Source organism: Dermacentor albipictus, unplaced genomic scaffold, assembly GCF_038994185.2.
Source record: "Dermacentor albipictus isolate Rhodes 1998 colony unplaced genomic scaffold, USDA_Dalb.pri_finalv2 scaffold_20, whole genome shotgun sequence".
NCBI lineage: Eukaryota > Metazoa > Arthropoda > Arachnida > Ixodida > Ixodidae > Dermacentor > Dermacentor albipictus.
In genome coordinates, this window is record NW_027225574.1 from 57289 (window position 1) to 75286 (window position 17998).

The 17998-nt window shown below is 48.9% G+C and overlaps 1 protein-coding gene across 1 annotated transcript in view; it reads right to left on the reverse strand.

The window, feature by feature from the left end:
- The window catches only part of LOC139052240 (nose resistant to fluoxetine protein 6-like), a 76146-nt gene that overhangs the window by 43499 nt on the left and 14649 nt on the right, over positions 1-17998 (reverse strand). Inside the window, exon 2 of the mRNA XM_070529337.1 lies at positions 5910-6310. Coding sequence (XP_070385438.1) covers positions 5910-6159 — 250 coding nt within the window. The 5' untranslated portion in view covers positions 6160-6310. The remainder of the gene's footprint in view (positions 1-5909; positions 6311-17998) is intronic.

Sequence of the window (17998 nt, forward strand, 5' to 3'; positions counted from 1 at the left end):
GTGACAAAAAACAAAATTTCAGTCGCTAACGGAAAATCGAGCAGGACGAACCTGTTTGTTCTTTTTGTAGAAAAACCGTTTAAGCTTTACGACATCAGTTTGATGTTAGTCACCGGACCCTGTTTTATTCGCCATCACATCGCATACAAAGCGTCCCGGCGCTGGAGATTGTGTGGAATCCCTGCAGCGAACAGTTCTATTTAACACGACGAACCGAATTCCGCAAACGACTACGGCGTGACCCCGTGCCGCGAAATCACACCGCACGCAAGGCAGCCTCGTTTTCGTCCGCGGAAGTCAAGCCACGGCAAAGCTGAGACGGGGGCTATAGTTGGTGAAACACTGCGGCTATATACGCGTAACGTGGGACGGCTTAACCAGCTTAACGGCAAGAAAACAGACGCCATGGCAGCCAAACAGACGCATCACCCTCTCTTGCTTCTTGCCATTATAACCTTTAGCTGACCCTTGCTACGCCGGCGCCTTTAGATCACACTTCTAACCATAGAGTTTCTCACTATAACACCGTCTATGGGAGTTTCTTTAGGGGGCACCGTGCCGTCATGAGAATGACGGTATATGTATAGTGCCTAGAATATACTGGCTAGTGTGCCGTCCGCGGCCTCTCGGGTGGCACCAAATGCAATGAATGCCGGCGGCTGCCACTAGGGGCGCTGCAGTGCAGGTGGGTGCCGCGGCACCATCCGGTCTTCGTAGCCCGCCGTGTTTCCACAGCATCGGCAAGCGGGCTGCTGCGCTTTTTGTTTTTATTAAGCTGTAGCAGCAGCACAGTTCAAATGTGGGCAGCTGATTTATAAATCAGGGTTTGTTTCGATTACAACAGGCTTCTCTAGCGCATGTCGCTTGCGTGAAAAGCGTGTGCTAGCTCAGCTGGGCTTCGAGCGGGAACCTGATGTGTTTCTATGCTGTCGAAGAGAAAACGTAATTTCTAAGGCAAATGCCTTGATCTGCATGTTCCAAGGCCGTGTTGCGAGGTACAGAACATATCGCACGATCCAAGGAAGGCCAGAAAGGAACCAAAGCATGTCCAGCCGTGTATAGGAGCTGCTAAATGATTAGCAAATTTAATTATTCATTATAGTGATTGAATTAAGGGGGATAAGGCTGAATTAGAGGGTTTAAGGTGTATTAATTAAGGAGGATTAGAGTGAATTAGAGTAGGCTTCACAAGGTGTTCGCCTTCGTGTCTCTTCGGCGATAGATAAGGACACTTGTTTTTTATTCTAGCCATGATGGCAACGTAATTTTTTTAAGGGTGAGTTTTAGGTTACATTTTTGATTCTAATAAAGTAAAGGAATTCTAAGGTTACGTTACTGTTCTATTGATGTTATATTAATGCATAACCATTCAAAACCGCTGTAACCGATCATCTTTTGAAATGACTTGAATTTCGATGTACTTTCTTTTTATTTTATTTGCTTCTATTTCTGCCTATTATCTTATTGTTGTCCTCATAGGTTTGAATGTTTTTGATTGTTTGTAAACCATGTACCCATTTCCTAATAATGCCCATTGGGCCACGAGGATAGGATAATAAGTAAAAAAAATTTGCCTGTAAAATGGACTGCACGCGGTGTTCTGTGTACTATACATTTTTTAATACCTGGTACACACGTTCAGATTTCTTTTTATGTCTGATATAAGTGAACGAAAATGGGAAACAGATCTTTAATTTAAGCGTAACAAATATTTTATTCTCACGTAACAACAGTCAAACACGGGCATATAAGACAGGCCTATAGATGAGATAATGCACACATACATGAAGAAGATAGATCTAGTGGTAGTGACGCAGTTTAAAGAGCTTCTGTCGTTGCCTTTGCGCTTCCCTCTTTGTTGATGCCTTTAAAAAAAAAAACGAAACCTCAAGAAAACAGAACTTCACAAGTGTTGTCAAAGCTGGTTTTTCATGCTCTGGGCAACCTAGTTGGGGAAAGGCCAGTGTCTGCAGCTGACCTGAAAAATCGGCTAGACTCGCTACATCTAACTTGTTTTTGCTAAAGAACACAGTAAAAGCATCTTCCAAGGCCTTCACAGCGGTTGACAAGGTCTGACTAAGATAGACAAGGCCTCCATTGTCAAAATGCGTATTGCAATAGTGAAGCAGCGTCGGCACTAGCTTCAGCTTACCCAAAGGAAGCCTGCACACTGTGGTCAAAAATTTTGGGCAGTGATCTTTCGTGCCACATAACAGTATAGTAGATCAAAGCACTACTGCTCCTTTTTTCTTGTTTTTTTTTCCTGGTACTCACGAAAAGTAAGGTGCATGCTTAGGATACTCAGGAAATATCGTGGGTATAGCGTAGGGTTTCAGGCGTGGTTTATCGCGGGGAATCTCGTGGACAACGCCATTCACGGTGATAGAGAACGCGCGTCGAACTAAGTTTTTTTTGAAATGTTAACCACAGCAGTTGGTACCGGCCTTCTGTCCGCTCTCCTGATCATTCTTGCCCATTCTGCTGCCGCTTTGTACCAGTGGTGAAGTGAACAAGGATACACGCCCTTTGTTCGAGCGGTAACCACTTCGACACAACGGCACAAAGCAGCTCCTCCAGCTCCTCTCCTTGCACTGTCTCTACGGCATTTTTTCACCGCCGCCGCATAGTTCTTGTAATGACAGGCACACGAACACAGCAGCGACGCACTCACCCTTTGACAACACCAAGAACAAACATGCAACGCTGTAATAACACTGAAAACGCCAACAGAGATACCGACGCAACAGCTGCGAAACTGATATGCGAAGCAGACGACACGCGCAGTCTGCACCCACCCGTGTGGCAGCGACCTCTGTCGGCCACCGTGGGCATTCATTGCAGGCGGCGCCACGCTCCTCCATTGAAAAGAGCGGATGCACGGCACACTAGCCAGTATATTCTAGGCACTATAGGTATATGTGTCTGCGAGGCTCGTCTTGGCTGGTGTTGTAAGAGGCTTCGTCTAAAACGTGGATATGGCTACGCAAATAACGCGTTCTCAAAGTAAAATCTTCATAAAATGTTTCCATTCACGCATATTACATCTTTACTCACCCACCATGCATGACCAAGCGAAGAAAAGCAAGAACAGACGACCAACTGTTTCAAAGCGAGCGCGAACCTTGTCGTCTGTCCTCCAACTTTAGCGGCCCGCTGATACTTTTTACTTAACATGTAGTCGTACACACAATAACAAGTTCTCATAGTTAAACAAAACATGTTTTCGCGTAATAATAAAGCTAAAACAGCTTTCCACGTGCTGTTCTAGTAGAAGATGAATCATTGTGACAGACGGAACGGTACTTGCCAAGCGCGTCTTCAAGGTGTCCTGTCTCTACGAAAACGATGCCAATCCGAATCCACAATATACCGGCATTCCCACGCATACCACAGCGCAGCAGCGCCAGATTTCCTTCTAGGTAATGTAGTGAGAAACTCTATGCTTCTAACGCGACGGGATGGATTTCCGATTCAACCAGCAGACAAGCATGACGTAGCTCAGTGCCACTAAATAAACGCAAAAAAAAAAAACGCCGCGTACGAGCTCCTAGCGGTGCGATTAGTTGCTGCTCAGCGGGCTGAGCCACGTCATGGTCGTCAGTAGACTGAATCGGCGATCCATCCCGCCTTGCGAATCCAGACTTAAGCAGTGCTAAGTCATCTCTTGCTATACCACAACTTCGTATATACGTAGCGCATGATTAACAAGGACATGGATAATAATAATAATAAAAGAAAACCAGACAGACAAAGACCAACGTAGCGCTGCGTGTCTACGTCTATCTCAGTTCTGTCCTTGTTTATCGTGTGCTCTGCGTATATGTAGTCAATACGTAAGTCGCCCGAACCGCTACACGTGTGAGCAATACTAAATACGCACACGTCACGGAAACATCAGTGACAACGACGCGGGCGGCGAAGTGGAGGTTCTCGCAATGCCACTCGAGAGAGGAAAGCGTAAAAGAGAAATACGACATTTGCTGAGCCTACATGTATACTCTGGGCGCCTTTTCAAAGCCGCATATCGACCTCTCCACCTAGCTCCTAATAAGCCCACGAACGCACGCAAACAACCAAGCAAGCAAGCGCATCATTTCTCTCTCTCGGTCGGATAAATCGAGATTCCGGCGCAGCGTTGGCCCCACTCCTTAATCTCTCTTGTCCCACCTAGAGAGAGTGGAGGCCCGAGACGCTTGAGATCACAGAGCCCTGCAAATCACTCACGCGGCTTATCAGCCGTGTTCTGGCAGCGGTGAGCACTTCAGAACAGCTTGTCGAGCCCCGCTTCGCACACCCTCGTCGCGCCCTCGTCCAAGCGACGGCAAAGAACGCGGAGGAACTGTGATAAACGCGTGACCATGAAAGACAGGAAAAGAGAAGGGCTATGGCATCTGAAAGCTAACGTAGAGCATGTTTATGTTAGTTCACGTCTCTGCTATCATCATCATCTTCATCATCATCAGCAGCAGCAGCAGCAGCCTGGTTACGCCCACTGCAAGGCAAAGGCCTCTCCCATACTTCTCCAACTACCCCTGTCATGTACTAATTGTGGTAATGTCGTCCTTGTTGCATCATGGTTGCATCATGGCAGCTGCAAAGACATTATTTAGTTCTTCCAATCACGTATACTTAGTAAACATGCATTGTCTGAATAATAATAATAAAAAAAATCTTATCACTTTGTAAAGCGCACGGAAGCATGAAATTAGCTGTTCCTTTTTTGTTTAATGTAACGATCACTGCGAAACAGTACATTTTCGTATGAACGCTTCTTCGAGAATCAGGGGACGTGTGTCAGTGAATGAGTATTGTCTCATGTTCGGCGTGTCGAGACAATAGCACACCTGTAGTGATCAACGCCTACTGATAACTTGCGTACTTGAAGGAACGGTTGAAACGCTGTGAAATCGGTATGCAAGATGCGCTCGCTACTTTAATTTCGCGGTGCTCTGAAACATGAATGCAAAAATCTGTGCTTTTCTGCGCGAATACTCGCGGGCGCCAAGTTGACCACTCGATCCGAGTGGCACTTGAGTTCACGTTAACAGCTGGCACTTCGCCCTTCTCGAAACGCAGTGAATCGGCCGCAGCTCTGCTGAAAGTACTGAACAATTGCAAACACTTGTTGGGAAGCCACGTTGTTAGAGTTTAAAGACAGCCAGCCCAAGGCCTTGTACGCCTGACTTCATCTGTGCAAGGTATCCCTTCCTAATCCTCCTTTTGTATACGGTCAGTGAAACCTATCTCACGTATAATTACTGCGCACTCAATTTTCACGCGCAAGCAACGCAACATTTCAACGTTTTGATTAAGCTTATATTGCGCTACGTAGTGAACGCGTATACGTCATGGCACTGTGTATGTGGAAGGTTTTACCATCTCTCAACTCAGATCGCTATGCAAATGTCGGGGATCTGCCCGATATTTTTTTATGTGCCCGAACAATTTATGTGTACTCGTCGATTTCAACACTCGTGGTGATCGACAACCAGCTTTACCACCCGTGGACTCCAGACGTGAACAATATATGCATCATTCACACACCGCACTGCCGTTCAAAGAGTTGTCAGGCAGGCGAATGGATACCGTGTACGTATCATGTTGGCTATGGCTAAGCTAACGCTTCTTCCCACGGAACAATGCCTCCATGTTCTCTGGGAGTCGTTTTCTGATAGCGCACAGCTACTGGAAGGCGCTGTGTGCGCAGCTTCCTATAGCGAACGTGGAAGCCTGCGAGCCTCGGCTTTGACCCGGGGTCAGCAGTGCGGTCCTCTGACTCGCAATGTATACCCAGCAACCGAGGCTCCCACGCTGCTTGCTTGCGACGAATCGATGATGGCTATATTGAGTAGGAGCGGGTGCTATTATAGAGCAGACGGCCTCAGAGAAAGCGACCGGTGCGCACTCACTGAGTATGGCCCACTCCTCGCCGTGGGAGAGCGCCCTGAAGTACTGCACCATGGAGTCGACGCATCCGGCGCAGTCGACGTTCTGCTTCTGCTCCTTGTTGGCGTTGCAGATGACCGGCAGCATGGGCAGCAGTATGGACGCCGTGCGCTCCAGGTCGATGCCCATCGACTTCAGGTCCATGGTTCGCGCGGGCCCCGCTACCAGCAGCAGGGCCAGCAGCACGGGCACCCAGCAGAAGCGACTCGCCATGACGCCTCCCGCGCCGAAACTCCGGAGTCGAGCGCTCAGGTCGTACCAGTGCCGCCGCCGTGCAGCCTTATCGCCGGTGGCGGGTCCCTCATCGCTCGCCCCTGATAAGCGGGCCCGATGGGATCGTCCGGTAGCCGAGCCGGTGCAAAGTCTGCGCAGGAGAGAGGAGACCCCCATGGGAGCGAGAAGGTGCACGCGCGCGACATTTGCGGACCAGCCCGCGTTCACCGTCGTGATTGAAAGAGAGGCAATAATAACGCTCCACGGTCGCCGAAAGCCATCGCTGCCGACGAGAGCCAGCGCGTGTTTTCGCTATGCTGGCGTCTTTCCTACAACCCTGCATCAGCGAGCCGGAACTATGTGGCAGAGTATGCACACAGCACTCGAGTGTTGACAAGGACGCCCGTTTGCACGCTGGCCGGACAGCGACCATCAGATGAACCAAGCTTGGCCCCGAGATGAGATATGCTCCGCGTGCTCAATGGTAGTTCTGGGAAACGTTTCGTCGGCATCGGTGCGCCACTGACGTAGACCGATATACGCGGAGAAGTCAAGCGAAAAACAGTTAGGAATGTCCCCTTGCGCTTTGACGTGTGCAAGACCTTAATTTTCTCTTTATTGCCGACTTCGACATCTAAATTCACTGGTAACACTGGACAGTTTCAGGCTCGGACGTTCAGTGGGCGGGTCGCGGCACGTTTATTATGTGGTTGAACGCAGGGATGTGGCCGTATTTGCACCTTCCAGTAATCGCGCGCATGGCGGATGCTTCTTATTTGTCGTCTTCCCGATTGAGTTTCGATTAGTGTGTACGGTACTTCTTGCATCTCTCAACGGACTGCTCGTTTTACAGTTTCAAGCTCTTTTATTTAATGTCAGCCTTCTTTGAGTGCCTGAGTGGTCAGCGAGCGAGGACAACACATAGCAGCGAATTACGGTGACCGCAGACTTTAATTATAGGCTATGCTTAGAATCGAGAAAGGCCTGTATTGATGACTTAATTTTCTATTAAGGTTTATTTAAAAGTAATTAAATGAATGTTTTTTGTTTCTTTTAAGCCACTGTTGATACAACTTTATGTTCGTCTTTTTCTACTCCCCCTTTTCTCAATTTTTGCAAACTAAAAAGAGGCTGGGAAGGTGGGGTTGGGGACGTTGACTGCAGCAGCAGCACACCGCGTATCTCTTGGCTCTTTGTTGTGCAAAATAAGTATTCGAAAAGGCGTAGAGTGGCAGGTCGAGATAGTTGCTAACTGGGAGCTGCGTTGTGATAACAGCGTGTACGGTGTGGAAGAAATAGAACCATCGTATGAGGCGTATTGGGCCCCGACTGAGAGACGCCGCGCGTCTGAATGTATTATTCGCCTCCTCCGGGTGCGTCGCCGTTGCGTTTCATGAGCGCTAGTGCCCGGAAGTCGCCGATGCGAATGCAGGCAGTCATATACAGCGCGCGTCTCTCGTGTTCAACGCCGCCCGTACACAGGCCGCGGAGGGGCTGCTGCTCAACGCGAGGTCCTCGAGTCAAGTGACTCTTCAGTCATATTCGTGTATAGAAATTTCGCATGTTTTCACGCCGATTTAAGAAGTTGAAGAGATAAACAAGGAATGCCAGGGAGGTCAAGCATAGTCAGGCCCGGTTGACTATACTGTACAACCGGGGAAAGTGAAACCAAGGAAGAAAGATAACAATAGGGAGTTTCAGGTTTCGAGTGCCCAAACGTTAGGCGGACGCAAACCGACAGGCATAGAAAAGAGCGCAAAAAGAAGAGGACAAAACAACGCAAGCAGGGCGTGGGGCTTTGGGTGCGCAAAGACACTTGGGCGCGCTATTTCTAAAGCTTCCAAATGAAGAAAGAGAGTCATTGTGGGCAACCCCGCAGATTCGTGTCCACTCACGTGGGTGTAGTCCCCAGTTGACCTCAATAAGCGCATTAGCGCTTTTGCGATAGTGCGTCGTTGCTCTCCGTCGCAGCCGAGAGCACGCGCAGCAGGATCTCTCCAGCTCCGAAATGGGTAGACCATGCGACATACGTACTCCTGAGGAGCAGGCAGCTTTCGCTCAGCAACGCCGCGAGCAGAAACAGGAACGAGCTCGTCTACGCCGTGCCGACGCTGCAGCCCGGGCACACGAAGAGGCTCGTGCCGCCGAGCGCAAGTAGCAACTGCGTACCGGGGATCCGGCGGCCTATATACCAAGCCGTTGTTTAATGTACCGTCGGGATTAACTCAGTGATAAACACCGGGGCCGCACGTTTCAACTTCGTTGGTTAACTATCTGTATCGGAGTGCTTGGGCGATTTTTTTTTACTGTGCCTTAAGGGCACAGTTGATAAAAAAAAGGAAAGAAGGGGGAGAAAAATGAAGGAACAAGCTTTAATTTAGATTTTCTAGTATATATTGTTCGATGAGAAAGGGCCCAAGTAAGCGCATATATTCCCTCCAAAATAATGCGCCCCCCACATACCTGAACGCGCTTGCTCGCTCTCGTTCGCCGCCTCAAGGAACACGCGGAGGTCGTACATACCTCAGCAACCGCAGACAATTCGTTCTGTGCGCGGGCCATCGATAATTACGCAATGGACGGAAGTAGCGCGCTCGTTGACCGGCGCGAGGTCGCTCTCAAGAACTCGTCGGTATTTAGCGCGACATGCACGCGGACAAAAGTGTTCCCGCGGGGCACTATGAGCATATATCTTGCGGGGGCTGTTTGTTCAGAATTTAGACATCGCGCCTATCTCTGGCGGCTGTGAGGGGACACGAATGCTTGTTTGCCGGGTCGTCAGAGTTCGGCCCGTTCGGAGGACGCACGCCGCGGCCTCCGCTATTCTTTCGCTTCGCCAAGTGAGCATTGTACGTATCTATTTCTTGTGGTGTACGTAAGTAATGATGCAGAAGCAGAAACATCACCATGCAGAAAGGATGAATAAAAAAATCGAACTTTTGTTTTTTTCATTGAGCGAGCTTTCTGTGCCCATAAAGCAAAACAACACTTAACGGCAGCGCCCCGCGCGCAATTCGGAGTTCGTCAATCTAATGCGCGCGGCCTCAAGTGGGTGCGACATTTGACGCACGCGCTGCACTAAATTTCCGAGTATGCTCGACTCGTGCTCACGTAGATTGGATAGGTGCAACACAAATCGCAACGCGTAGCGCGCGTAATCTGATTAGACTCGCATCTGTCACGCTATCAAATTGGCGATGACGTTAACGATGATCGGTATGCAGCTAGCGCGTCTTGCGCAGAGCGATAAGATAACAGCGATAATTTGGTGAAGTCCGTCACCGGCAAAAAGAGAGAGAGAGAGAGAGCAAAATGATGCCTTCGTTGCAGTAATGAAAAAACTTAAAGGGCTCGAACCACCTCTAATAATTCAGAGAGACAGTCGTGTGCACCCCTCCAGGCATTTGTTCCTTCTTCGCACGTCTTGACGTCTACTGGGGGGGGGGGGGGGGGGAGGGAGGAGCATTTAGGTGACGTCATCAGGGTAAAAGCTGTCGATTGGTTCTTTTACACACGAGCGACATCAGTTCTAATCCATCTGCAAGCAGTCTTTTGTCATGCCAGTGGGATTCCAGCTCTTCGTCGTCTTCTCGTTTGCTTCCGTCCGCAATCAACTGGTTTCACCTCGTGTATGGCGTTTTGCACTGCGCGTGTGATGGCAACAGTGTGTAGCCGAAAAGCGCAGAGACCTGTTAACAGGAAGTTGGCGTGTTTTCAAGTAAGAAAAGAGCACACACGGGACGTGACGTTCGGTAATGACGTAGGGTCCGCGTGTCTTCCAGAATAGTACACGCGGCGAGGAGGAGAAATCACCTTCATTTTTTATGACTGAAGCTGCGGGAAAGCCTGCAGAAGGAAAGCGAAAGCCCACAAGCCACATTCTCGAAGATATCCAGAGCTTCGTTAAAATTATTTCGCAGTTGCGTTTCCATTTTAATGAAGTTGCGAAAAGCAGAAAGCAAAGCTAAGAACTGGCTGTTATGAGCTCCGCCCATAGCTGTATGATTCTGTGACAGTCCCTCATCGATAAAATTTCGAGCAACTTGTACTGCATTCTCCCTGTCTGACGACACTTAAATAATCTCTCGTGCTTTCGCTGCAAAAGCATGAAAGTTCTGTTTGCTTGTTTGTCCTTGCGCTTAAAAAAAAAAATCGAACTACCTCTCAGCATGGCCTGGCCGACAACTACAAGATTAAAAAGCTCACCAATATAATTTTACGTTGGTTGTCTGACAAATGTACGTTGGCGCAAGCTTAACACGCACACTTAAAAAGGCGGCGCTTAGGTTTGCATTAGACGGTGGAGAGAGATCCTTGCATCCCGCGCGACCAATATACCTATGTATGGGGAAAAAATAATAAAAAAAAAGAAAAATAGGCGAAGCACTGAAACTAATATAGGTCTTTCACTCACACGAAAAAGTACAGCGATATTCTGCAACACTACAGGCTATACAGAAGAACTTACCCGCCACCCCAGCCCAGTCTAACTGGGGAAGAGGCAGTAACCTTAGTACCGCCGCCCCCGTTATCAATAACTATCCTGCTCGTGCCTTTTATCGTGTCTGGCATCTCTGGCGGATAACTAATTTGCAAATACTGCCCACCCCATGTATTTCTACGGACCCGTTTTCTTTACGGTAGCATTTTTTCATGCGGTAGCTTTGAATCAGCTCGTTCAATGATCAGATCTTCTTGTGGGATTTAGACTTACTAAACCATGCACCCACCACCCCCACTAAAAAAAAGAAAAAAAGAGAACTAGAAAAATGAAAGAGAGAAAAAGAAATGTCGAATACACCATGGCACTGTTTGACGATAGATATCGTATCATAATAATAGAAAAATTTATCATTCGCACTTCAAAAGAATCTGTAGCTAGCTGTGCTTGTGTTTTCAAAGGAATATCGTTGCAGGAATTCTATAGATCCTCAGGGTCAGCAACAAGCCACCACTGAGAGAGAACGCAGAGTATCACGACCTAAAGTTTGCTAAATCACTAGAAATAGAAAGAAAAATAAACTACTTTTGTATACAGACTACGCGTTTTCTTGCAGAATATACACGATGCAGGGGCATGTGACGACGCAGGCTATGGCTTTCTCAGCACATCCTGTGTACGAAGTCTGAATGCAGGCGACGTCCCGATTGCCGGAAACAAGAAAAAAGTAAGTAAATAAAGGAAACGAAACACACTGCAAGAAAGACGCACACGGAACCATCGCATTTCGCAATATCAGAGTCTGGCAATATAGGATCATGGTGGTATATAGTCGCATATATATAGCCTATACTGCGCGGGATGTTTTAAGAATACACGCAATGACTGTTGAGTCGAATGAATACTTATTACGGGTGCTTCGGGGTGGGGGTTTGTTCTCTGGCTCATCGTACATCCGGTCACCATGGAAAAGGGCGCGCAATAACGGAGAATGGCCGTAAATGGGAAGCCGTCAATGATGGTCTTTTGCGTGGTGATCCGCTGCCGGCCTTCCATAAGCGCGCGCCGACAACACACTGATTCGGGCACGCATGATCATTTCTTTTTTTTTTTCTCTGCGCAACAAAATTGTTCCCAAAAGCAGTCTTCCCGAGGAGCCATATACACACGCGTTGACGGCGGGTCTTATGAATCGATGCCGCACGTCTTTCTGCAATGCGCTTAGAACAAAACCTACCGTAATTCTGATGATAGATAAGCATCAACTGTGTCGACAAGGAGAGATCAGCTAAAGAGAGGGAAAGAAGAAATGAGAAACACGTGGCGATTCAACAGAAACTACCCCGACGATATGTGTGTGGGGGAGGGGGGGAGTGGAGGAGGAGGGAGCAACTGAAGATTGCGCTTCTATACTTGCTGTGAAGGCAACGCTAAAGCAAAGAACCGAGTGAAGACGGCGAGAGACAGGTCGGGGCAACTTGCCTGTATAGCTTCGGGGCTCTTGCGACGTTGAGCGCGGTGTCTTTGGCGCTCCCTTATCGACCATGCAACGCCAACTGTGCCGCTTAAGCTCACTTGCTGAGGACACACACACATGAATGCCTGTAGATGTTGGAAAATGTCGCGTAGTTATCAGCGCAAGTGCGCGCGTCCTTACGTGTGCCTACAGATAACAAACAGTCGGCACACAGGCTGTTTGCTGTGCAACTCATACGGGGCATGCCATGAAGTTGCATGGGATGAAGTACCATGCACGCTGCTTCCTACGGTCGTGCTCTCAGTCATAAATTACGCCGAATAACGTGCACGCAGGCTTATACGTATACGGCCCGCGTCCACGCTGCTTGGAGAGCAACGACGTATTTACGTGTCCCCGACAAGTGAGCCAGGCCGCCTTCAAATGCTTTCCGACACTTTCTCATTACTTTCTTTCTTTGCGTGGATTCCAGCTTTCTTGCGCCGCACTACAGCCGACGGTAAGAGTGCAGGTGTGGGTCTCATAATCGTGTCGTGGTTTTGGAACGTAGGACCCCAGAATTTAATTTAAGAGCGCAAGTGTCCAACTGAATTGAAACTAACGATCGTCTCGCTATATTCGCGCGGAGTTACCGGCAAAGCCGAATCCGTGGTTCGCGCAGTTACGCGAAAACAACGCGCAAGGAGAAGAGCATATGGGCCAGAAGAAAGAAGAAAAAAAAGAATGAGTCGTAACGCAGCGCACGGGCTGGCATCACTCAGAGGCGACACCGTGACATCTGCCGTCCCACGCTGCCGCGGCTCACCGCGCTGTGCCCAGTTGGGTCCTGCAGGCGCCGCGCGGCGCTAAAGCATTTTGCGACCCTGGCGTCCGACAGAGGCCGAGCTGTCAAACTGAAAGCGGAGCTGCGCGGCCCTCCGTGTTTCGCAGGCACGCGGGCGAATAAAAGACAAATGGAAGCGAAAAAGGGGTGGTTGGGAGAGCGAGCGCGGGGGGGGGGGGGGGGTAGATGCCGACGCGAAAGCCGCGCGTTCTCAATCTGTCCTCGCCGCGTCCGGCGTCCGGACCGTTGCTTCGGGTTGCAAAATCGACTCCCATTCAAGGCGAACTCGTAATCGCGTGGGAGGTCATCGGTATACGATAGGGACACAATTTATCGGTTTCCCGAGGCGGCTTCACGTGTACTTCTCCGTTAGCGCTCTATCACAGGGCGTAAAAGCGAGGCACACGCGCGGCCACGCGCCCTTGGCGAAGTCTCTGATATCCATGCTCGGTTGTGTGGCGCAGTGGCGGAATTATTACGCGCGAGTGGTCCGGATATCGAGACGATCGCAGCGAGCGAACGCTCCATTCCCGATGCAGGCGCGTGCCAGTGCACGTATGCCTGCGTGTACGCACAGGCAGCTACGAATTGACTTCAATTTAATTCTGGGATTTTTTTACGCGCCAAAACCACGATCTGATTATGAGGCACGCCGTAGTGGGGGGCTCCCGATTAATTTTGACCACCTGAGTTTGTTTAACGTCCACGGATTGCACGGTATACGGGCGTTCTTGCATTTCGCCCCCATCGAAATGCGGTCGCGCCGCGGCCGAGATTTGATCCGCGACCTCGTGCTTAGCAGCGCAACGCCAAAGCTACAAAGCAACCGCGGCAGGCACAAACCTACCGCATAATATAATAATACGTGGGGAAGTATAAGTCGCCCGTTAGTTTAATAAACCGTGTGTCGTCATTCGTTGAACCCAAAGAAACGTATATTGAGATGCATAAACGTTTCGAGTTGAAGAAGCAACATACTTTTGGGTAACATTGCCGTACTCATTTTCTTTAAAACTAGAATTGAAGGGTATATACACTCGGTTAGTGGAAATCGAAAGCATGAACTTCGCGTGTCGCCCCCTCCGGTGCTCTACTAATTGCGCTCAGACTGCGATTAACCTTCTTTAATTCTATATTTTCGAGGGCATCTACACGAATCAACATGCAGCGCCGCCTTGCCGGCGTTATCTTATAGGCATTTTATGTACGCCCGCTCCCCGGATGCCTTGAAGCATTCTGCCGTGTTCGCCGAGACGGAGTTTCCCGTTAAGAGCTTAGGGGCAACGGGATGCCCGGATCTTCCATTATTGCCTCATTATGATCGCAAGTGCGCTGCAACCTTCACACCTTTTGTGTGACTGCTCTTCGTACGATAACAGGCTTGCCCTTTGCTCCGCTTTAACGCAATTAGATGGCAAGCCTTTAGGAGAAGATTTTGGGACCGTGGCCTCGTGCGTCTGAGATGCAACAAAGTCACCAACCGCCGACTTACGTAACTGCTTGTGACTGACTGAACGGCGAACGATTCAGTGTGCCTGTGTCTGCGTGCGGGGAACCTTCCTCCTCTGCTTCGCGCCTTTCTGTGTGCTTTCTCTAGTCCGCGGGGTAATGCAACTGGGCCCAGTCTGCGCTTCAGGCCATTCCATTAGCCCTCATTTATCTCTCTCTTGGCGCCCGGGACATAAAATGTTTCCATAAAACGCTATAGAAAACCAAGTTTGATGCCTTTACCAAAGGTCTCCGGCAATCCTATATGGTCGGGCGGACTGCGATATTTAGTTCAATTTCAGTGAGTAAAATTCAATTTAGTCGACATTTAGTTCGATTTCACAGAACCCGCCGTGCTTGCTCGGTGCCTAAGGTGTTGGGCTGCTGAGTACGAGGTCGCGGGACCGAATCCCGGCCACGGCGGCCACATTTCGATGGGGGCGAAAACACCCGTGTACTTAGATTTAGGTGCACGTTAAAGAACCCCAGGTGGTCGAAAGTTCCGGAGTCCTCCACTACGGCGTGCCTCATAATCAGAAAGTGGTTTTGGTACGTAAAACCCCATAATAATAAAAAAAAATTCACAGAAAGTTTTGCAATTTTTTTTCACTCTACATTCACGCCATGGCGTTAGCCATAGTAAAAACGTGTACAGATTTACGCAATTTTGAATGCCGCCATACGCAAGGTGGTGTCACCTTGCAGAATGACCTTGCCTTCGTGGGTGCAGGCGCAAACTCGCTTCCAGTATGGCAGCATAGAAGCGAATCAATGTTGCAACGGTCACGAGTCTTTCGCCGAGCCAGCCACTTTTATTTTTTTTTCCTTCGAGCGACGACTTTCATACGCAGAGACGACGCCATCGTTGCGTTGCAGCCCAGTGGTTGTGAGCGCGAACTATGGAGAGCCATCCGCGTTGCAGAAGAGAAACACCTTGTTGTCGTGCGCTAGCTGCTAGCCTATTTCTCCTCTCTAAAAGAGTTTGAAAGCAGCTTTTGCCAATTCTTTGCACATCGGGGAAATTCCTGGCTTTTGCACACTGCCGTGCCAAAGCAACTCTATCTCGTGTCGATAATTCATTGCATGCTGCGGAAAAAATCTATAGGTAGAAGGGTTGAAATCCGGGCTAGTTGGTACATACTTTAACGAAAAAAAAACAGTAAAAAAACACAAAGGACAAGAGGAGAGGTTCACACCACAACGACTAGACTGTCAACTGAGCTTTATTAGAAAGGGCGTAGTCCCAGCAAGGCCAGCAGAGCATGCGCAACCACATCATCGCTAATCACAGAGCATGAAAAGACAAGATATCGCATCTACCCTGACTGACCTAGAAATGCAAATTCTTTTTCAAGCAAGGGCACCGAGGTTGTACTAATGCAGGCGTCACCTAATAAACTGATGTAGTACGCTTCCAGGATTTCTCGCCCTTCTTTGCCCTTGCCCCTACCAAGAATCGTTACATTGCTGAACAAAGGGTAACAGCCACATTCATTGCAATGGCAAGGCAGCCTCTCAGCGTCTTTCTAAATGTTCGTTCTCCCGGCAGTCAGACTACGCTTTGTATTAGCGTAATTGCTTCCATCACTTGTTGAGCACGCGCCCTTTTCCACTGCCTCAAGGTCAACCTCGCTCCACCGGAGCTTGTCGCCTTCTTCGGTTTGCTGGAGCCTTCGACAGGCCATTGGAAACGCATGGTCGAGATTTGGAAATCGGAGTGCTGGAGGCAGGTGAGGCTTCTGCACGATTGGTTGCGAGTGTTGCGCCTCGCGGGACGTGATGAACTGTCAGGAGTTCGCTGTTTCCGGGATCATCGCCGATGGGCAGGCCAGGCGACAGAAGTGTTCTGGAATCAGCTGAGGGCTTATCTGCCAAAAAAGGAAAGGCTAAAGGTGAACAGAGGCTCAGTTACATACTTGGAAGGTGCGACAGTGCCCAAAGTTGTTGATGATCTGCTTCAAAATGGCCCCAAGTACATCCTCACACCAAGCTTAAGGAGCCATGAACTGCTCGCCACCGTACACCGGCGGGCTGATAAAGCACACAAAAATGATAACCTTCATCATCGACCTTCAGAAGAACATCAACCCCTGTCCGAAGGGGTTGATGTTCTTCTGAAGGTCGATGGCAAGCAGTCAGAAAACAGCAACCGAGTACTCAACCGGGTTGTCGACCACTTCATCGAAAATTATCTGACCCTCCTCCAAGCGGACAAGGATGGTGGTTTCGTGGTCCTTTCGACAAGGTCTTTTGGAGAGAAGGCAATGGCTGCTGTAGCGGAGAACTGCGAGTCTACAAATCGGAAGCCCTCAAGGTTGAAGACGGCAGCGGAGAAGGTCCTGAAAGAAAACAACTTGGAAAAACTTTCGCCAAGTGTCATGAGTTGCAAGGGGAACCACCTGCAAGTGTTCTTTTCAGCAAAAACACAGGTTCATGGCAGAAGTTAATGAGCCAATTTCTTCAGCGACAGTTGACGGCTCTCCCAGTGCAGGATCCATTCAGCGTGGCTAGGTCGGCAGCGTTGGTAGAGGCACATTATAGTGGGATCCCTGGTGCGAACATGGCCTTTTCAGTTGACATTGAAGACCTCTTCTACAGCAGCCTCCACGATGAACTCTTTGTAGCTGTGCGTGAACTTATTGATCACTGCAGTCCTGTAAACTTCCAGAACGCATGTGGTATGTCGGTGGATGCCTTTCTATAGCTCTTATCCTTTTGTCTCTCATCCACTGTTGTTGAATTCAAACGCTCATTTTTCCTTCAGAAAAAAGGAACATGTATTGGCTCTAGTTTGCTCCAGTGCTTTCCCAGATATTTTTAGCAAAATTTGACAGGAAACTTCAAGGTTTCCTTCAAAACAAACGTGTATGCAAAGTTTTTAGGTATGTGGACGATTTTTTAGTACTTTTAGCGCTTTTACCTAATGACCCTCTGCCCGCAGCAGTAGACGATGTATTGACTGCTTTTAAAGCTTCTTCACGCACGTTTAATTTCACTGATGAACTTCCTAGCAATCATTCTATCAGGTTCCTAGAACTGCAGCTAACATTCCTTTATGACGAGCATTTATGCTGGATGTTTTCACCTAGGGGCAAGAAAGCTCTTTTACCATTTGCATCTGGACATTCAAAGATAGTAAAAAAAGGGATTGCAATTAATTTTTTCCGCAATGCACTCGAAGGAATCTGTCACCACGCTATTCAAAGTAGCTTTGACGCGCAATTCCAACGTTTAGAAGCCGTAGGGTTCCCTCAGCGCGTTTTGAAAGCGTTGGCTGAATCGCTGCTTCAGAGGCTAAAGAAGGAACATACGAAGCTGGTAGATGTTGGGGCAATTACCTGAACGTAGGAAACTTGAAGTCATGCCGTATGTGCATAAAGTGAGCCACAACATCAGAAGGTTGCCGCCAAGCAAGGAAGTAAGTGTTGTGTTTTCTGCCCCTTGTAAGCTTTCGGGTCTGTGCCCGCGCATTTCTCGAGGCAGGGCAAGGAACCACGTTTGCACAACGCAGCATGAAAAACATTTTACGGCATGTGTCGCAGGGGTTGTGTATAAGTTCCCTCTCACATGCGAAAGAGTTTACATAGGCCAAACCGGTCGATGTATTAAT